Source organism: Sylvia atricapilla, chromosome 4, assembly GCF_009819655.1.
Source record: "Sylvia atricapilla isolate bSylAtr1 chromosome 4, bSylAtr1.pri, whole genome shotgun sequence".
Classification (NCBI taxonomy): Eukaryota; Metazoa; Chordata; class Aves; order Passeriformes; family Sylviidae; genus Sylvia; species Sylvia atricapilla.
Window position 1 is genome coordinate 44,840,515 of NC_089143.1, and position 16,121 is coordinate 44,856,635.

General features: G+C 40.9%; 1 protein-coding gene across 2 annotated transcripts in view; it reads left to right on the forward strand.

Annotated features, from left to right (window-relative positions):
* The first annotated feature begins 7,414 nt into the window (after positions 1–7,414).
* Positions 7,415–16,121, forward strand: part of SH3D19 (SH3 domain containing 19) — an 82,605-nt gene continuing 73,898 nt past the window's right edge. For both annotated transcript variants that reach the window (XM_066317727.1, XM_066317728.1), the window contains exon 1: positions 7,415–7,792. In XM_066317727.1, coding sequence (XP_066173824.1) covers positions 7,675–7,792 — 118 coding nt within the window. In that variant the 5' untranslated portion in view covers positions 7,415–7,674. The remainder of the gene's footprint in view (positions 7,793–16,121) is intronic.

Consider the following 16,121-nt stretch of genomic DNA (forward strand, 5'->3'; position numbering starts at 1 on the left):
TTGATACCAAAAACGCCAGATTGCTTTGTAGTAGCAATGTATGAATAACATGAAATTGTTTCTGGGAGTCAGGAAAAGGAATATTTCATGAGCACAGTTTTCCATCTATCTAAAGAATATGGATATGCCTTTGGGAGTTGTCAGGTCGGAAACTATAGTTGTTTAAATAAGTATTTTTAAATGGAATGAAGGACCACTAAAAGCCTAGCAAAAAATATTCTTGCAAGCATGAGTGTGAAATACATAAAGCCTTTAGTTGATGTCAAGTCTTAAGCCTCTTTAAAGCTACTGTGGAGGCTCTGATGATGAGGATGCTTGTCATCATCTATTCCTCTACTGACATTTGGTGATTAGAGTAAAAGTTGTGGTGTAAAATTGAAAAAGACAGGAGTGACACTGTCTTGTAGGATTATTTTTCTTTTCCCTTTAATTGCTACTGAGATATGCAGGTCCTTCCTTCCTACCAAAGAAATTGAAAAATAAACACTGTTATATCTTACATCATGTTTGGCTGTCTGGCTTAAAATAAGCAGGTGTCATCCACAATTTGTCAGGGGTCCTAGCCAAGTACTCAATCAAAACCATCAAACTGGCTTTTTCATTCAACTTTTAATAAAACAGAATTGTTCTAAGAAGTTGTTGAATGTGTGACTGAAACATAATGTCTGGAACAGATCAAAGTTATTTATTTTTAAATTTGGAAACTCATAATATTCTATTTGTCATAGTGTATTTTGAATTATTTTAAAACTTCCGCATTAGAAAAGTGTTTTTCCATTAGTAAACACACATTAATGCATCAAGACTGCTACAACCTCATTAATATTAAATAGCTGAGCACTGCATTAATAATTATAAATACAAATATTTAATTACAAAATTATCCTGTTGCTGTATATTAATGTTGCTTTGTGAACACTTCTATTAAATGTGAATTCTATCAGTGTTCAGCACATGAAAAACATGAGAGAATGCCTAAGTGCTCACAGGTGGTACTGTGGAGGGGAAAACACTCCAACCCAACCAACTAAACACACAGACCTCCAAATTAAAAAAAAAACAACCAATCCCAGGAGACTGTAAATTTTTGTATTGAACTGCAAAGTTCTCTACCTGTGTGTCTTATATTTTTCCAGTAAGGCAGTTTAGATGCATTTAATGACAGGAGAACAGAAGAAAACAAAATCAGAGCTATTCATACCTTTAGCCTTTTTCAGTACTGTGAGAAACTCCTAAATTTACCTCAAATGACAAATTACAAGAAATTCCTAAATTTACTGTAAACAAATAACCCCATTTCACCTTCTGAAAATATTTTAGGACTCTGTTTGCTCTCTTCCATAAGGTTTTCCATTGTCAGCTCTTTGCACTGAAGTGCAAGCTGCAGCAGGAAAGCTTCTGGACCCTCCTGGGGTTAGGATTGTATATTCTCTAGGTATTAGATTCATGTGTGTCCAATGTGGTAATTCTTACATCATGCCACTGCCAGCTTATTTAGCACACCATCAGCTTTGTCCTCGATTACTCTGTGGTTATGGAGCAAATACTACCATACTTCAGCTTTCAAACTATGAATCAATTTGGCTTTGACAGCCTCTCATTCTTAGAAATATTGACCTCTGAAGCAGCTCTTTTCCCTTCCATATTTTCTCACTTTTTTTCTACTTCTTTTTCTTAGCCTCTCTAATCATGAAGGCAGTAGAAACAAATTTATTACCCCACAAATGATAAGAATAACAAAGGAGAATTATACTTTAGAAAGATATTTGTTAACAGGGCAGGAAAGGAAAGAGTGCTTTTAGCCCCCCAAAATTGGAAAACAGGAAAAGTAACAAAAATTATTTGTAAAAGTAATATTAAAAACTAAAAACTGTAAGAATCTCTCTCTGAATAGGTTTTCCCCCCTCGACTGCCATTTTTTTGTCTTTTGAAATTGATTTGCTGCTTTCATGCAAAGAAATCCTTCTCATTTTTTGAGAGCAGTCTCAGAATTCCTAGATTTGCTTCAAGGTGATTTTCCAGGCTTTCAGTAAGAAAGGCCCTTATTATTGGAATCCAATACTCTTCAATAATCACTCAACAATATTTTAATTATCTTCATTCATCCTCAAACCCCTTACCTTTAGACTGTCATCATGGTGATATGCTAGGAGCCACAAGTAGTTGTAAAAATGCCAGGAGAACCTGCATTTAGCTGGAGACATTTCAGGAAGCCTGCAGCCTCCTGATATGTCCTTCTCCAGCTACACTAGAACTCATTGGATCAGCTGAACACAAATGGAGATCAAATTATCAGATCTTGGCCCTCACCAATGTCAGCTTCCTACACTGGCTGTGTTGCTGATGTCATTCATCTATTGAACGAGGCCCTTGTTATTTTTACTCAGAACAAAAATAATGTTGTCATGTCCAAAGGCTACATTTTCCCCTTTGAAAAAACTCTTTTTCATCCTTTGCATTTTTAAAAAATCTTTGTCTGCATTCTTTTGTGGCTCCTGTATCTCAGCCAAACACTGATACATTCATTGCAGGCTTCAGCTGCTTTGCAGAGCCTAAATAGACATTGAGGCTATACGGGTGACTTCTATAGAACTGACTTTCTTTTTGTTGAAAAACAGTGTCTTTTTGCCACAAACGAAGTGGCAATTCCAAAGATGCAAATCAGAGCAAAATACTTATAAAATAATAACCTCCAAGGCAACTAATTGTAAGCATTCAGCAGAAAGTACAAAGATACATTTATCCAATTATTTCTTTCTATTACTCTACCATTGTGAAATTATGAGTATGTACATTACAGAAAAGATGCATATGATAAAGTAAAATTTCAGTGAGAAATTTCCAGGCTTTAATAACCAAATTGTAGAAATTCTGAAACAGTAAAGTTCTTTTTCTTGGAGAAGTGTAGCTATGAAGTTATACAAAAGCTTTTTATTCCTACGCACATGTATGCAGCACAGATTCTCACTGAACTAGAAGAATGCAAATTATTTTTCCTTCATCCTGCTTGTAAGACACAAATACATTGTACTTCATGAAATGCCTTAGAGCAACATATGCCACATGTTGATGCTTTCCTCTCAACCACCTTAGACTGCAGCAAGTGCTTTCCTTCTTTTCTTTTTTCTTAAATTCAATTTCTGCAACTTGCATCTATATGTACTTTTTATCCCATTTTGTTTCTTTTTATAATTTCTATTGGTTTATTTGCTGAAAAGTAAAAGAGGAGCTTGGTTCCTTGACTTTCTAAAGAGAATTTTCCACATGGCTTTAATTCCTTCTGCACTTCAGATCGTTTGGTCCATTCATTCTCCCCTCCTCTTTGTTTCCTTCTTCCCTTGGGTCCATCAAGCAAGCAGCAGAAGTCTCTGTGTGTATGTTATGTGTATTCTGATCTGAGCCAAATGATCGTGAATTACTCTGTCTGGCCTAGGCTATTATTAGACTTGCCAGCAACTGTGGCTCTTTCGATTATTTTAACAGCTGGTTTTGTTGCTTGTCTAAAGACACAAAAGCACAGCTCTCTCTTCCCCACAGAAACTGCTTACACAGATAAAGGGCTGTGTCAGGATCTGTTCCAAGACTGCTAAGGTAGATCTGCCATTGCTGCTCAATGAACCTCCTGCAGACTTGTTAAAGCCTACTTCCCTTCCTAGGTACCTCTCTTATTTACACACCTTTATCAGGTATCAAGCCAGTGATGTGTGGCATTTGACAAAAAAACCTAAAGCTGTTTATCACTTGAAAATACCAATATAAACTAGAAGTGAGTCAAAGCTCACAGACAGAGCATGGATGAATGCATCTGGCAAGCACTCACTAGGAAAGCTTTACTTGCAAGAAATGGAGGCATTTAAAACCTAAAAACCACTAAGAAGCTTGAATGCTTGTGGCATTCCTCAGTGGTGCATACTGGGACTCGTGCTGTTTAACATCACTGACTGGACAGCGGCACTGAGTTTAGCAATGACACCAAGCTCTGTGGTGTGTTGACAAGCTGGAAGGCAGGTATGCCATCCAGACGGATCTGGACAGACTTGGGAGGTGGACCTGTGCAACCCTCCTGAAGTTCAACAGAGCCAAGTGGCATGTCCCATTCATTGGGTTGGGACAATCCCAAGTGCAGGTACAGGATAGGCAGAGAAGAAATCAAGACTACCCCTTGGGCGAAGGGCTTGGGAGTGTTAGTGGATGAGAAGCCTGACATGTCTCAGCAATGTGTGCTTGCAGCCCAGAAACGCAACCATATCCTGAGATGCATCAAAAGACAAATGGCCAACAGGTTGAGGAAGGTGATTCTCCCCCAATACCTCGCTCTGATGAGACCCCACCTGGAGTGGTGGTCTGATGCAGCTGGGTGGGTGACCCCACCTGATGCCAGCTGCATCAGGCTCTGGGGTCCTCAGCACTAAAAAGACAGAGTCCAGAGGAGGACCACAATGATAACCCTATGGCTGAAACACTTCTATGAAGACAGCTGAAAGAGTTGAGGTTGTTCACCCTGACAAAGAGAAGACTATGGGGAGACCTCATTGTGGCCTTCCAGTACTTTAGAGAGGTTTAAAGAATAGAGGGAGAAGGACTTTTAACATGGGCAGATAGTGACAGGACAAGGGGAAATGGCTTTAAGCTGAAAGAGGGTGGGTTTCAATTAGATACTAGAAAGAAATTCTTTAATGAGAGGCACCACAACAGGCTGTCCAGAAAGGCTGTGAATGTTCCATCTCTGGAAGCATTCAAGGCCAGGTTGGATGGGGCTCTGAATAATCTAGTCTAGAGGAGCAAAGGTTTCCTTGCCCATAGCAGCTGCGTTGGAACTGTATGATTCTTAAGCTCCCTTCCAACTGCAACTGTTCTTTAGTTCTATTTCTGGTACGTTGGCAGTGTGAGTATGCCTATAGATATCTATCTACTAGTAAGGGGATGCTATTCTATCTCCTTTTAAGGGGATTGAGCATTACTGAATATCTTTTGCAAAAATTTCAGAAATAGGATTCAAGTATTTCATTGAACGCTGCCTTGCATTTTAATTTTGTTTAAATGGCGTGAAATTTTCTTGTTTACAGGAGTACTGATGGGGAATTGTTTCCAGTACTGTTTACAGTAATATGTTGGTTACTGCTACCTGAATGTTGTATCCACATATGAATTGTATCTTAGTTTGATCTCTTCCTTTCTCGTGAAATCCATCTTCAAACAGTTACAGGCATTTTTGAATGGCTTCTCTCGCCCTAAACACAGTCACTGTCCTGTGTCCATTTCCAGCTGGCAGAGCTTGATACATGGCCAAGTGGTTGCTTCAGGAACTTAATCACTTTCTAGAATTTGGTTATTGCATTTCCATTTTTAAATTGGACTTTCACAGTGATCACTAAGGAACTCTTGATGATTGTCAACGTTAAGCACTCATGATTGCTCTGTATTGCATTACATTATATTTTAGGGAATTTTTTTCTTAGTAATAGCTGGAGCTACTCTGTTCAGCATGATTTTCTCAGGTCTAAATTTTGTCCAAATATATTTTTCAATTTTATATGCTTGAAAGCCTCTCTGTCAATTTCATCAACAGCAACAAAAGAAGCAACACTCCAGTTTTTGAGGGCTCTTAGAATTTGTGTTATGTTCTATGGTTTATTTCTGATTTTTCCCTCCTTAGTAATTTTACATTATATCAAGTTTCCTTTCTGCCAAACAGCAGTGAAACACATAGTATAAGAAAGAGATATCCAGGAAGTGGAAAGTGGATGGTCCTTGTTGTTCTTTGTGGTTAGTGGAGTTTAGGAGCTGAATACAGGTGCTGCATTTTGGCTTCACAGTAGAGAATCAGAATACAAACAGCACACAGTTTGTTTTACGTGGGAGACTCTCTTCTGTCTCTCACACATGCACACACCAACAGCATGTACCTGTGACAGCAGTGCTCCACTGAAGAGTTTTGTATCCGCACTAGATCATATATGAGGCATGTCGATCTTGCACTGAAATTTGTAAGGTATTTCCTTGCTACCATGCAATCTATCCATGCAGAGGTCATCCAAAGCATGAGGCTTTTGAGAACACATACCTGTAGTGGAAGGTTTCATTTGTCTGTTATACAGTCCTGCTGTACATTCAGTTTTATTCCTGGCCTTATATCTTTTTACAGTATAAAGCTTTATGTCCTTCAAAGCATAACTATTATACCACTTGAACACCAAGAGGTGCAGTGGAAAAAAGCTTCTGTTAAGGAACAATGATTGTAAAGTCAAGCACTGAAACACTAAAAAATGCACAGACAATCATTTGTATTCATGCATTATATATTTTTCAGTTTTGTGATGACATTTTTTTCAACCTGTACAATATGCTTTATTCACTGTGAGCATAGAAGGTGCTCAGTGTGTCAGCACAGATATTGCTTAACATTAGGATTACTCACTGCTTAGTTGTATCTTCCTGTTCTAATTTGTGGTCATATACTTTATTGGTTTACTCTCCCTTATTCACTTGCTCTGAAGCTGAATTTATCTTCCTTATATCCTTTTTTAGTACAATCTACAATGGAATAATATGTAAAAACATTTATGATTTGGTTTTACAGCTACCATATGAAGTGAAGAAGCAATATAATTTCTATTTAGATACCAGGCAACTGAGGTCCAGTGGGAAAAAGAAATTAGAGGTAAAACCAGACACGTGTCTGATTTAAAACACGGCCATATTTTTCATATCACTTTAGTTATTACAGTGTTAAGTGTGTACCTCACTGGTTTCAAGTAGGTCCTAAGATAAATTCTTAAGTGGTTCAAACCACGGTAATGAACTCCAGCCAAGACATACATCCTCCTAGCCGTGAACCACGGCTGCTGCCGGTCAAAAGCCTGCCTGCCCTCAGCCAATATCGGGGCTACAATCTCCTCCACCTACAATTCCCACAGCTCCCAGGGCTCCTGACTTTCCGGCCACGCAGAGCAACTGCCCTTCTAACCTCGCACAATTGTTAGGAGGTCATCCAGTCCAAGCCCCCTGCCAAGGCAGGGTCACCTAGAGCAGGTGACACAAGGACGTGTCCAGGTTGGTTTTGAGTGTCTCCAGAGAGGGAGACTACGACCTCCCTGGGCAGCCTGATCCAGTGCTCTACCACCCTCAACGTAAAGACGTTCTTCTTCACGTGGACATGGAATATATTGTGTTTTAGTTTATGGCCATCGCTCCTTGTTCTGTCGCTGGGTACCAGTGAAGAGTCTGGCACCATCCTCCTCTTGGCATCTTCTTGCCCTCGTCAGGAGGCGAGGCAGACCTGGCACCCTCTCGCCGCAAGCCCCTTCTCCCCTTTAGGCGGAGGCCGGCCGGGTTCGCACACGCCGCTCGCTGCCGGGCCCATCCCCGCGCGGTGCCCGGCGGAGCGCGGCTGCCCGGCGGCGGCAGCCAGGTACCTCCCCCCGCCACCGCCTCCTCCGCCCCCTTTTGTGGCGGTGCCAGGCGGCCGCCGGGTTTCCTGCTGACGCCGGAGAGCCGCGGATGGGCAGGAAAGGCCGCCTCTCCTCCCGCCTCGCCCCGCCGGCAGCAGCGCGGAGTGCTCTCCGGGAGAAGCGCGGCGGAGAGGGCGCAGGTGCGGGGCGGGCCCGGCGGCCGCGAGGGCCGGGCGGCCGCGCCGAGGAGAGGGCGCCGGCCATGGCAGCCCCCGCTTCTTGAATGCTGCCGGCCGCCCCTCCGCCGCCGATGGCCGAAGCCTGGAGGCTGGAGGAGGACGAGGAGGAGCTGCGGGAGCTCGGCAGGAGGCACCGGAGGGTCGCGCTGAGCTCGGCGGCAGGTGAGCGGCGAGGGCGCGGCGGGCCGTGGCGTCGCTTCCTTTGGGCCGGCCCCGGCCCGTGTCTGGATTCCTGTCGGGGGCAGGGCGGCATTGGCGGTGCCGCCCCGAGGTGTGCCGGCCCCGGCGGCCTCGCCCCGGGGCAGCTCGGTTCGGCTCAGGTGCATCCGAGCCGCAGGCGTGTGCCCGCGGGCCGCTCCCAGAGCCTGCTCCGAGCTGATCATAATCATACAGTGGTTTGAGTTCGAAGGGGACTTAAAGATCACCTGGTTCCAAGCCCCTGCCGTGGGCAAGGACGCCTTCAACTAGACCGGGTTGCTCAGAGTCCCACCCAACCTGTCCTTGAGCACGTCCAGGCATAGGGCATCCACAACTTCTCTGGGCAACCTGTTCCACTGTGTCACCACCCTGAAGCCAACATGGGCACGTGCTGACAAGCACAGACATGTCCAGGTGCATAGGGTGCTCTATCAGGAAATGCCCATTTTTTTTAAAGTACCAAGGTAGAGGAATATCTAGATAGCAAAGTTGTTCACATTTAGCCCTTTCTATGTAGGTATGGACAGCAGGCCCTGATGAACAGGCATGTGAGAAGGAATGGAGTTAGGGACTGAGCAGATTGATGTGTCTTTGTAGAGAGACCTGGACAACAACAAGCTTTTGTTTGAAATTACAAAATCGAGTGGAACCTGGAGCAGCTGAAATTATTTAATTCAGGCATCATTGTTAATTGAGGGTCAACATGCATGTCACTGTCCTGTAGTCACTGAGGTGTGAATGCAGCATTTCTTTTTCTGTCAGTGTAAAATTTGTTCCAGAATGAATCATTTCCATAAGATCTGTTTCCAGGTAAAATCTCAGCCATGCTACATAGTTGAAGTTGATTTCCAAATATTCTGATTTTTAATATTTATGATACAATTGTTACAATATAGCAATTTCTGCAATTCATGTGTTTGCCTCCATTTGAGCAACAAGAAATTGAGGGTCCCTTTGTAGTTGACGAAAACACAGCAGCGTGAGGGATTCTGGAGGAAAACTTTCAACAGGCAGGCCCTGTGGCCTTCAGTGGCTCAAGTTATGTCAATGCATATCTGTGCAGGTGCAGGATTACCACTATTGTAACCACTGTGGTTTGGCAGGGTCATCTGCACGGTCCCGCCTTGTCTGGGATAGAGTGCGAAAAACCAGTGTTGGTTCCTGCATGGTTTCCTCAGCAGCAAAATATTTGTGCTGCTGGTTATGTCTGTTTTCTAAAGGTGTTTCTTCTAAACATTTTTATTAGCAGAAAACATGGAATCGGTTCTGCAGTTTATATACGTATATAACCTTTGTCACCTTCTTGTGGAACAAAGCTTGTTCCCAGAATTTGTCTTTGACACAATGCTATTAACTAATAATGAAAGGTGTTTTTTCAATTTTTACTAGTATTTTTTTCCTGACAGCCACCCTTTGAAATGGGGCCAGCACTGTTTGTTTACCTTGCTGGTGTAAAGCATGTGTGAATGAACAGCATTCTGCTTGAGCTGTCTCGCCTTCTTTCCATCTGTTTGCACGTCTCTACGCTGGAAAACACCACTGAGTCTCCCAGCAGAGTATTCTTAAGGCATGAGTGAAAAATATCATCCAAAGTAGATGAGTTTGCTGCTCTTCCCTTACCTGACCTTTATTTGCATACTGTTATTTACAGCCCTATTGAAAATGAGTGGGGCTTTTTTGCATGCAATGTGTGGTTACACTGCCAAAATGGTACTATAAATAGGTGTTAAATAAGCCTTCGAGATATTTTGTGGTAGAATTTAAAAAATGTAGTGGCACCTTAGGAGACTGTCAACTTAAGTATTTCAGTCTGTTAAACTAATTGTGAATGCAAGTGGCTTAAATTTCTATGTTCAGCCTGAGCATGGAAGTGCAAAAGGGCAGTTGATCACCTTTGTCCTGCTGGTGCAAGGCATGTATGCAGTGTGGGAGTGGAAGGTGAAGGTTCACAGGTGCTTCTGATTTACTGAGTACTCAGACATAGTTAGTGGTTTATTGGAGAAGCAGAGCACAGGAGGCTCTGGAATGAAGAGGTAGTATTTTCCCTTGAAGCCAGTCACGGTTCTGATGCACCATGTAGTGTAGGATGAAGCCAGCTAGACTAAACTAACAGCTTGCTGCTGCTCTAGAGGTGTGATCTCCTTTGGGGATGTGCAATTTTGCTCTCTTATGTGTCAGCTCTGCTGCTTGTCCAACCTGTTGGTGAGTAAAGTCATTGGAGTTGTGGTGTGGTAGCCTGGGCTGATGTACTGGGTGGCTGCCTAACTTGGAGCCCTTGTGCTTGCTAGAACCTGCACCAACCTGTTCTGGTGCATTGTCCAAGCAGAAGGATGTTTTTCTAGTTCTCTTTGGGAGTCTTCTGATTCAGCTCACTGAAATGGTTTTGGGTGAATGTTGAAGCAGGCACAAGGGAAAGATTAGAAACATGCAGAGAGAGGGAGGTAAGTGCATTTGCCAGTCAGAAGTTAGTTTGGCTCAGATTGCTGTGAAACTGCAGCCTGAGAGCTGTTACACATCTACTGGTGGTTTCTTTGTTTGGTTTTTTGTTTGTTTTTTGTTTGTTTTTGTTTTTAACTTGATTCACTGGAGGGTTGATTTGTTTATTTTTTTTTTTTTCTGTATTGGGCTGGGGGCTTTTTTGTTGGTTTAATGAGCTGAAGATGCTTACTTAAACACTGGACTGCCAGAGCAGATGTAGAAGCAGGGAAACTTGGAGGAATGAGATAGGCAGAACCATTTGTGTCCGTGGGGTAGTTGTAAATAGCTCAGGTGACTTGTCTGACTGCCTGTGCCTACCACACTGCATGTCATGATTCCATGTCATGGCATTATTTTCTCTGAATTCAAGAAAGTTCTTATTTGGCATGTTCTGGAAAACCTGTGAGAAGATATTAAATAGAGCAATTTGAAACTCTTCTAAAAATTATTTTCCCTTTGAGAAAATCCTGATTGAATATATATGTATCTATATGTATATATATGTGTGTGTGTGTGTTTTAGGTTGTAGGGAGGAGAACAACACCACATTCTTTAAAACTTGAGAACAATGAAAGTAGCTGCATAGGTTCATTAAAACTGAATCATCTGGTCACCTGCTCTGGGAAAGGAAGTCACTTTCATTAGAAATTTTTAAGGTTTTTTATTGCAATATAAATAATACGTTCATAATTTCTTCCTCCCTTGTTGCTTATTTCTGTCACATGCATTAATGTTCTGGAAAGTTATAGAGACCACATGATCTTTGCTGGATTTTTTTCTTTAGAATGTTAGTATTTTTACTTAGTTTGTTTTCAATAAAGTGGAAAAAAATTTCTAAACAAACCAGAAAAATCTCACTAAAGTGCTGTTTCTCCATAGATTTACAGGTTCTCTCCAGTCTAACTCTGGGCCTTAATCTGGTGTACTTCCCTATTTTCACTACCTTTTTATTTTATGACTACTGACTAGAGTGGACTTGCAGGGAAGTTTATAGTGAATATAAATTTTAGTTATGAACTGCATTGGTTGATTATCTGTCCTTGCTGTCACATTAGGGCTGAATACCACAGTATTCTGATACTATCTAAAGCACACAAGAAATTTTTAACATATTCAGTAACTGCATTATTTCATTTTAAATTCTGGCCAGTGTTCCCTGAGAAAGAGTAGTCCATTATGGATGTGGCAGAAATTTCCTTACTTAAAAGTAAAATGAAATTACCAAGTAGGGAAGCCAATAAAGAAATTTATTTGAGGTGATTGTGATTTTTACTTTATTGGGTGGTTACAAGTACAGGAGGTCAAGATTTTGGGTTAATTTAATATTTAATATTACTCTGTTTTACTTACCGCAAATGCGTGTCTGTGGTTTCTTCTCATAGTGCTGTGAATTTTGCACATGAGTTTTGCTGGGCTAATTGAAGCGTCTCTGGGTTGAGTTTTGTTGGGGTTTTCCCCCCTTCCCCTATTTCTATTTCTCCATAGTAGTTCAGATGTTTCCTGGAACTTTTTCAACTCTAGTGAGCAGTTTCAGATTATGGGTGAAATCATCTGGTGTTGGTTGGTTGGTTGATTGACTGAGTGCTTTGAGGTTTTTATGCCAAAACAAGATTTAGTTCAGAGTTGGATCAATTCATTACATTCCCACAACTCCCACATCAAACTGGCACTGACTTGTTTTTGAATCTGAGAACAATGAGCTGTATCCAGTATAACAAACTAAGGTTGAATATTTCACTGCTCAACATGCTGAGAGGTTATGGGGGTACATTTCTGTAGTGAGTCTGACAAAGTTTAGTGAACATTAATTTGCAGGCATCATGGACTTTTTACAGATAAATGAAGAATTTAATACAACAATGCTCAGCAGTTGTTCCCATGTTAATGCAAAACTACATATTTGGCCTTAAGAAGTCAAGAATAAGATGGTCTGAAACTCTTCATTAAATTCTTGGGTGTGAGACTGTTTCGGTGGTGATGTCCTTTAAGGTTCACTGGATCATAACAAGAATAGCTCAAGCTTAGTCCTTCCCAAGGGGTGCCAGCGACCCTGGAACTGGGAGGAAAGCATGATTAGGAAAAGGGTAATTCGAAGACTTAATTGCTTAACCAACTCTTACATTTAAGAGCATTGTTCAGCTGGAAGCTTCTTTGTCTTCATGCCTGTGTGCTTCAGTGCCGATCTGGAAATTGTTCTTGCTTGTCCGTACCAAGTGTAACCATTTATCCTCTTTTATTAAGAGATGAGAAAAAAAATCCTCATCAAGTCGATCCCTTGTTTTAAATAAATTCATAAATCTGCCTACGACCTGCTAGTCTGCCTGTGTGTGCACAGGAGGCCCTTAAAAAGAGGACTGAGAGGAGCATTCAGGGTAGGGGAGTAGGTGCCACTATTTTGTTTCTTTCTTTGTTTAGTCAGTTAGCTCACAAACTCAAGAAGCAGTGGAGTTGATGGCCAGCTGAACTTCACTTTCCTCTTTTCCTTGGGATTCAATCTGTTTTGTTTTGATAGCCCTGATGAAGATTTAGGAGCTTCAGTTTTAATAACTGCTTCAGGCAGCACCACAGTAAAACACTTAAGACCCAAAGAGCACAAATAATGTAACTCTCCTGTAATAATCTCTGACTGATGCTGGTATCATGTAAGTGTTAAGAAGATTACATGATTAGACATTTTTCATAGTCCATTGAAGTTACTGTGCACATTTCTACTATATTTCATAGACTTTGACTGTAGCTTGCTTGAGGTAGATATAGAAACTAACTAAAGCTTTTCTGGAAGTTAAATAATATAGCCTATACATGGAAATTCTCCAACATATCTTGAAAATTAAGTGAGTGGCAAGAAAAAAGGTGTTTGCAGTTACTTGGCCATGAATATAGACAGAACCCCAAAGAATGTTCTGCTCTCTGAAGAAACAATGCTTGTAAAAATGAAGGCTGGTCTTAGGAAAATAATTAAATAACTTCTGGTAGTCAGTGAGGTGATTTCCTAGCCAACGAAACTGGAGAAGGACAAATAATAAGTACCATTATTAAGTGATTAAAAGGACCTTTAGGTTAGAGCCAAAGCAAGGCCCAGAAGTATATAATTGCTTGAGGAGAGGTGAGTTTGTAGCCAGAGAATGACCCATAGAACTATGATTGCCCAAAGACCTTGCTGTTACCTATGTTGTAAGCAATCATTTCCTGTCAGGGTAACAAGTGGTAAGTCTGGGTTGTTGCATAAAGAATGGGGATAGACAGCAAGTGTAAAATGAGTCATAACCTCTTTGCAAGAAGCTTTTACCACAGTGGTGGTTGTTTACAGGTAGAAAAAAAAAGTAATATTTGTAAATAAATTTATTAATGTTTTCTTTTGAGAGTATAGCCTTTAGTTGTCCCCAAAATAGGTTCCTTCACCCAGTGTGCAAGAGGCCAATCCACACGGAGCAGAGATATTTGATTTATTTAGTTCAGCTCAGAAAGGGGTCCTAACTGGCAAATTCACAAAGCCAGTACACCAATTATCAAAAGTTTTCATCATTTATGCATTTTGACAAGCAAAGGTATTAATGTTTATTGGCTATAATTTATACAGTTCTCTTATTAATTACTATTTTGTTTCTGTTATTTAAATTACTTTCTTGCTGCTTCTGCTAATCAGCCCACATGCTCAGTCTTCTTTTGAGTATGTGGGTTTCTTGAATTGATGGGTGTGAGTCAGTGATTGTTGGTCTTCCCCTGCCAGAATTGCCTTTTGCCTATTAGTTAGCACATTAGTTTGATGAGTTGGCTTTGTTTATTCCTTCTTGTCTGGTTCCTGCCGGCCTTATCTTGGACATTCTGCCCAGTGTCCTTGCAGTCTATCAGTTCAGCATTCTGTTGTGATTCTGTTTCTCAAATTTTGTACTCTGAAGTTCTCCCTTTTTTTTTCCTTCTCTGTAGCTGCAGTACCTGAGGCACGTTAAGCTGCAATTGCTGAGACGTTAAATGTAATTTATCTATTTAGAAGCCATGCATCACTTTGATTTGAAATCTGGAAACAACAGGGTAGTGATGTTGATGCTCTCCATTAAAAGCTGATGTAGTTCTGTGTGTTTTATTTCAGTAAGCATCTCATACATATGTGCTGTATGAAATTGTATCTTGATAGCACTGAAGTAATTTGCCATGAACTTCTTTTCCTGATGCTAATTGTCTGTAGTGAAATACAATGCTTTAGCATTCTTTAGTTTCTTTGCTGACTTAATGTTGTGGCCACGGAAGTGTTGTCTGGAAGGGAGCTCTGGGGTCACCTAGTCCAGCCTCTCTCTTGAAGCAGGCCTGTTGCCAAGGCTAGATCAATCCAGCCAAGGCTTTGCGTCTTGAAGTCTCCTGAAAGAGAGGGATTTACAGCCTCTGCAGGCAATCTGCTTCAGTGCTTTACTTATTCTTATGAAAGAACTTTCGCTCATCTACAGCCTCAACCTTCCAAGCTACATTTGTGACCATTGCCTCATTCAGTATTGTCCAGTAATACCAGGAAGAGTTTGCATTTGTGCTACTTCTCTACAAGGAGTTGTGTGCTGTAGCTAAATAGCTTGTTTGCCTTCTCTTTTCTGAGTTAAAGGAGTCTGGTCCTGTCAGCCTTCTCATTGCACACTCCTGCCTTGCTTATTCAGATCCTCAGACTGTACAAAAAATGTAGCGGAAGTGGCCATTGCTGGCCAAGATTTTTTACTCTGCTCTTGAAAAAGAGTATGCACAAAAGGCACTGAAGCATTCCAACTGTATATCAACAGTATATCATCTCTTGATCTGTGGTTTATGCTTGGCAAGCATCCTTCCCTTTAGAGAGGGACAAAAATAAGTTTTGTGGGAAAGCATAGATTTAGTGGTTGGTGACATACCAAGAAAAATTCCCATTTTTTCCTTCAACGTTGTATGATTTTTGACAGACACAGGATCTTATGTATATCAATATTTTTAAATTGACCACTTGATGTATTGCTGGTACACTAATTGCTTCAGGTGATGTTTTAAATCTGTAGAAATTTGTATGGATTTTATGTACTATTCTAAAACCATCAATTTGACATTGCTACTTGAGAATTTAGACTCATCTGACAGAAGTTAATGGAATGGCAAATAAGATGCTTCATAGATGAACCTAGTTGGTTTAGAAATTCTTGCACACGTTAAAAAACAATCTGTCCCTACTTTCCTGCTTTCTATGGCTGTATTTGGGTCCAGCCTGAAGGGCTGGATGACAGCAAGGCTGAAAAGTTTCACACTGGAGTAGAAGCTGAATGCAACAAATTTTACTGTTAATTTTTTTCTTTTTCCTAAGAGTTTTAAAGATGTTTTAGCATTTATTTTGTGTGTGTGTTGCTACCTTAGCCAGCTTATTCTTTGAAGAAAATATGATTGGATCAAAACATGCTAAAGATTTCAAATTATTACTCTGGTGATTAACAGTGAGCACACAGTCAGCCTTTCAGAGCTGTGCTAGTGTATTTCCGCACCCAAGGTGAAAAAACAAATGTCTTCAGGAAAGTATGCAAGAAACACCTCCTAGGATTCAATTTTTACTTCCAAGAGAGATTCCTTCTCCTTTGCAGTCAATTTCTTAGCAACTTTTGGGAGGCTCCAGATGAAACGCCCTGCTAAATTGCTGCCAGTGGATTTATCTTTCAGAAATTCAATTCCTTTTTTGAGTCTACTTAGACTTTTAGTCTTCAAATCTTAAATGGTAATAAGGAACATAATAATTCAATACGTGAAATCAGTTACATCCTAGTTGGTATTTCTGCTGGGTACTTACTGGTTCTTGAATTATGTTGATAAATTTCCT